This window comes from Cibotium barometz, chromosome 15 (genome assembly GCF_041138505.1).
Source record: "Cibotium barometz isolate CiBa-2024 chromosome 15, ASM4113850v1, whole genome shotgun sequence".
Lineage (NCBI taxonomy): Eukaryota > Viridiplantae > Streptophyta > Polypodiopsida > Cyatheales > Cibotiaceae > Cibotium > Cibotium barometz.
This window is the reverse complement of record NC_141060.1, coordinates 33,733,296-33,738,096: the sequence shown is the minus strand read 5'-3', so window position 1 is coordinate 33,738,096 and position 4,801 is coordinate 33,733,296. Positions and strand designations below refer to the sequence as shown.

Sequence of the window (4,801 nt, the reverse complement as noted above, 5' to 3'; positions counted from 1 at the left end):
GTCAATTTTCCTATCTGGACTTGCTCCGGATTTCTTTCCATTTCCTTTCGTGGATGCCTCCACTACTCTAGGCTGTAATGGGCTTCACTTGGCACTTCCGCATCTTTTCTTCAGCTGTTTTACCATTGCCTAGCAGCTTCTTGCCTGTTGCAATTTCTTCTCTCTTCTTAACCAGGCTTGTCCTATTTGAATCTCTGTCAATGTGCTTACTCAAGAGTAGGCTTTCCTATATTTTTTGTACCATTCCTTGTGAACTTTGTACCAACTTGGTGATTTTCTCTTAGATCCTTTATTACCTTGCCTACTATTCCAGCTTTTTCTTTTGTTCCGGATTAGAATTCCTAGCTGTCATTGTCTTGACAAGTCCTTTCAATCTTGTCACAACCATCACTACTAGTGGATTTTTTTGTTGTTTTCCTACCCATTTGTCCACTTTTATCATATTTACTGCTGCATCAGTTCATGCTGGGTTTGCCTCTCTTTGAGGCCTTGCCTCTTACAGTTGCTGCTGACAGAGGATCTTGAAATACTTATTGAAGAATAATACAAAACTCACAAATAACATAGACTAAACCATAGAATTGGAATTACATTAACAAGATGAGCATAAATTGAAACAAAAATAAGAAAATAGAGTAGACATTACCTTGTACACAATGTTAGGTCTAATCTCCCCCCCCCCCCCCCCCCCCGACGTGTGTGGCTCCACTCCCACACATGGTATTTAAATCATAATTCATAAATTTAGCCCTTGGAGCCATAAATAGCATAGCTTTTTTAAAATTGGGCTTTTACAAAATTGAACCGTAGTCTAATGCTTTTAAAGTATCTCATAAAAAAGAAACCTTGTCCAATATATGTACAATGGGCCAAACCATACAAAATTAATTATTTTGCACACATGTGCACGGCTAGGTAATTATGTCTAATATCCACCTTTGTTCCCAAACTTATAATCTATACTAAAAAATAGTCCACAATGTTAGATCACAATTACTTTGGAATCACTCGCAAAGATAATGCTGACAAATGGAAATCATTCACTACCATGTTTCACACATAAATGAAGCATCACACATAATTAATTGGATTCACTTATGTGATAGTCCTCTCAGTTAAGAAGGCAACCATCCTCAGTTATAAATATCAACCGTCCTTGATTAGAAATATTTACAACCATCCTTCGTTTGTAAATATCAGCACACACTAGTGATTAAACACATTAATCGTTCCTATATCGGATTCACTCACAATGTCTTTACACATGTCGCATGTGTCTTAGAGTTGATTAGATTCACTCATAATAAAACTTGCGCAACCATGTATTACACGTGTGTTAGAGTTGATCGGATTCACTCATAATTAAACTCCCACATTGCATTCACTCACAATGTCTTCATACGCATTGCACGTATTCACAGAGTTGATCAAACTCACACCACACATCTCACACATGTGCACAATTGGTTGGATTCACTCACAACCAACTTGGGTCAAGAATTAATCAAATTGGCTCTTAATTCTTATACCACACTTGGGTTACCCTCTCAATAATTAATTAGAAGAGTTGATCAGATTCACTCACAATCAAACTCACACATTCCTTACATGCCTCACACATGTTACAGCTGGTTAGATTCACTCATAACCATCTTGCATCACCCTCTCAACACTTAATCACTAAGTATTTGTCACAAACATGAAAAAGAGAAATTGTATCAAGGAATTCTATGCGTAATAAATTCTAGTGTCCCATACCACCAAAAATTATCCCACACAAATCTAGAGATAAGTATGCATCGAAATACTTCACACAAGATTAATCTCGTGTCCCATATCACAAGACTACTACATAGTGAAAAAATCATAAAGTATAGTTCAAGATGGAAGGGCCAGTTCCTTCAAGAAGTTTTACTCTTGATGCATAAAAACTCTCCTTAAAATTTTTAAAAAGTTTTAAATAAAATTTATTGTAAGAATAATCAAATGAAATGAATATGTTACCTCTCAAGAATCAAAGTAGTCATCGTAGGTAGAAGTCTTCTTCATTATCAAATTTTAGTACTTTTTTTTGTAAAATAATTTGTAATACAATAATTTTAAAAATTACAAAAGTAACAAACATATTTGAGTTTGGAGTGACTGAAGTTGCTTTTAAATGGTAGGGTTTAGAGGATTCATGATGAAAGATAATTTAGCCCTTGGAGCTATAAATAGCATATATTTTTCAAAATTGGGCTTGTATAAAATTGAACCATAGTCCAATGCTTTTAAAGTATCTCATAAAAAATAAACCTTGCCCAACGTGTATAATGGGCCAAACCATACAAAATTAATTATTTTGCACACATGTGCATGGCTAGGTAATTTCGTCGAATGTCCACCTTTGATATCCGAAACTTATGATCTATACTAAAAAATAGTCCACAATGTTCGATCTTATAGTTACTTTGGAATCACTCACAAAAATAATACTGACAAATGGAAATCATTCACTACCATGCTTCACATATAAACCATGCATCACAAATAATTAATTGGATTCACTCCCTTGATACCTGCTGATGTCGTTGTAATATGGGGCAGTCATTTTGTCTATGCCCTGATGTGACTGTTTCTCTCAAACTTTTCGTATGCATATGCATACGTGTCAAGAGTAGATATTAGAGTCTCAAACTTTTCCTATGAGGGCTAGGTATACGTGTCAAGAGTAGATGTTACGAGTCTCTCACACTTTTCATATGAGGGCTAGGTTTGTGGTCACTTCACTTACGTTTGTTGAGATACATGGGGCCAAGATTTTGTGAAGGGTGGTAATGGAGGGCTTTCACTATGCATCAATGGCCAAGATTTTGTGAGGGGGTATTGATCAATGGCCGTGATTATTCATGTGCGACTTGAAAGCGTGTACGTTTCTAGGATTGCAAAGTCATCATGGGCGGTGAGCATACACATCTCATTATGACAAGCTCTCAAAGGATCTCAAGAGCTCAGATTATAAGGCTACTATGGTGGGCTCTTGTTAATAAAGGCTTAAAGCCAAGTGCGAGATTAAGGCTAATATAATTTATACAGCAAAGCGATCGATCTAATCCAATACAAAGCAGCGAGGAGTTCGTAAATATTAATCATCAATGGAGGTCTCTCTCTCTCTCTCTCTCTCTCTCTCTCTCTCTCTCTCTGTGTGTGTGTCTCTGTGTGTGTGTGTGTCTGTGTGTGTGTGTGTGTTCGCTCCCGCCTTAGGTTATCAAATAATCATTCAGCTTTTCATGCAACTGTGTGCAGCGCCAAACTGTGTGTGTGTGTGTGTGTGTTCGCTCCCGCTCAAATAATCATTCAGCTTTTCATGCAACTGTGTGCAGCGCCAACAAACTGTAGACCTAATGGTGCGCATGGATTGCCCTGGCTGTGAGCGATTAATACGAAAAACGCTCTCCAAGATTAAAGGCGCGAGCCATGATTACACCAACATTGTGAACCAATCGCATTAAACATTGTTTATGTTTGTAGATTAAGCATATTGATCGGCTGTTTATGTAAACCCATCTCGTGTTTATTGACGCCGCAGGTGTTCAGTACGTGGATGTCGATCGCAGGCAACAAAAAGTGGTTGTAACAGGCTCTGTGGATCCGAAGAAGATACTGAAGAGAGTGAGGAGGACCGGCAAGAAGACAGAGCTGTGGTCGCAAGCGTATCAACAGCGCCTTCTCTCCACCACGAATAGCTCCACCAGTCATGATTATATCGATAAACATGAGATACTAACCCTGTTTAGTGATGAGAATCCAAATAATTGCTCTATCATGTGATTATGTGATTAATTGCTCTATCATGTATATGTGATCAATCTTCTAATTAGCATGTAGTCCTTCGTTATCACATTATGCTCCTTTCTCTATGCCAAGCACTTGCTCTACTGTATAATTTCTTTGTTATCACATATTTCCTAATGTCTAGAGTAACCTTTGAGAAAAGATTGTAATCAATAACTAATAAAACCGAAAGTGCTTGTGCAAATATACAACCAACACCTTTTATCTTATTTAGGCACTTTTTTTAAAGTAATATTCTATGCAAGTTACAGAGCATTACCATGGGTATACCATGCCAAGCTTGTGGCTTAATTGGTTAGCCTAGTGGTTTTAAAGCTTTACATGGAGCTCAACTAGACACATGTTTAAGTAATATTCTTTGCAAGTGACACAACATGATAAAGAATATGCAAAGACAATCTTGTAACTTAATTGGTTAACTTAGTGGTTTAAGCTTTACATGGAGCTCAACTACACTCCACAAGTTCATGATATCAAAACATAAGTACCATTGCTATCAGAGATCCTTCCAAATTGAAAGGCATGAGCCACAAGCATTATGGTCCAATAACATCAAAAATGTTTATATTGTCATGTTAGGTAGATTAAACATGTTTAACTTATTGTGGTTTTTTGAGGTGAGTGTTCAATCTCTCTCTCTCTCTCTCTCTCTCTCTCTCTCTCTCATTTGCTTTTTTATCATGGTCTTGAACAATGCTATAGTCAAATTTTATGGTTGAAAATCCTCAATTTAAGCTATGGTTTGAGAATTATGAGTCTCTAGGATTACGTAAATTTTTTTAATGTGTGTAAATATGGCTATTCTTATAAAGTTACCATAACAAAGATTTTGAAGGTTCACTTAAAAATATGTAAGTGTATTACGTGAATTTGTGAGAAAGGGTTTTTTAACTTATATTTTGGGATAAATGTTCTTACATAAGCGATTTTTTTAAATGAATGTAAGTTTCTATACATAAAATAGTAT

The 4,801-nt window shown here is 36.4% G+C and overlaps 1 protein-coding gene across 1 annotated transcript; it reads left to right on the top strand.

Moving 5' to 3' along the window:
* The first annotated feature begins 2,997 nt into the window (after nucleotides 1–2,997).
* Nucleotides 2,998–4,121, top strand: LOC147631202 (copper transport protein ATX1-like). Its single transcript, XM_086809062.1, has 3 exons — nucleotides 2,998–3,140; nucleotides 3,363–3,447; nucleotides 3,569–4,121. The coding sequence occupies exons 1-3, from the start codon at nucleotides 3,135–3,137 to the stop codon at nucleotides 3,808–3,810; spliced, it is 333 nt and encodes a 110-aa protein (XP_086665188.1). The 5' UTR covers nucleotides 2,998–3,134; the 3' UTR covers nucleotides 3,811–4,121.
* Nucleotides 4,122–4,801: the final 680 nt, after the last annotated feature.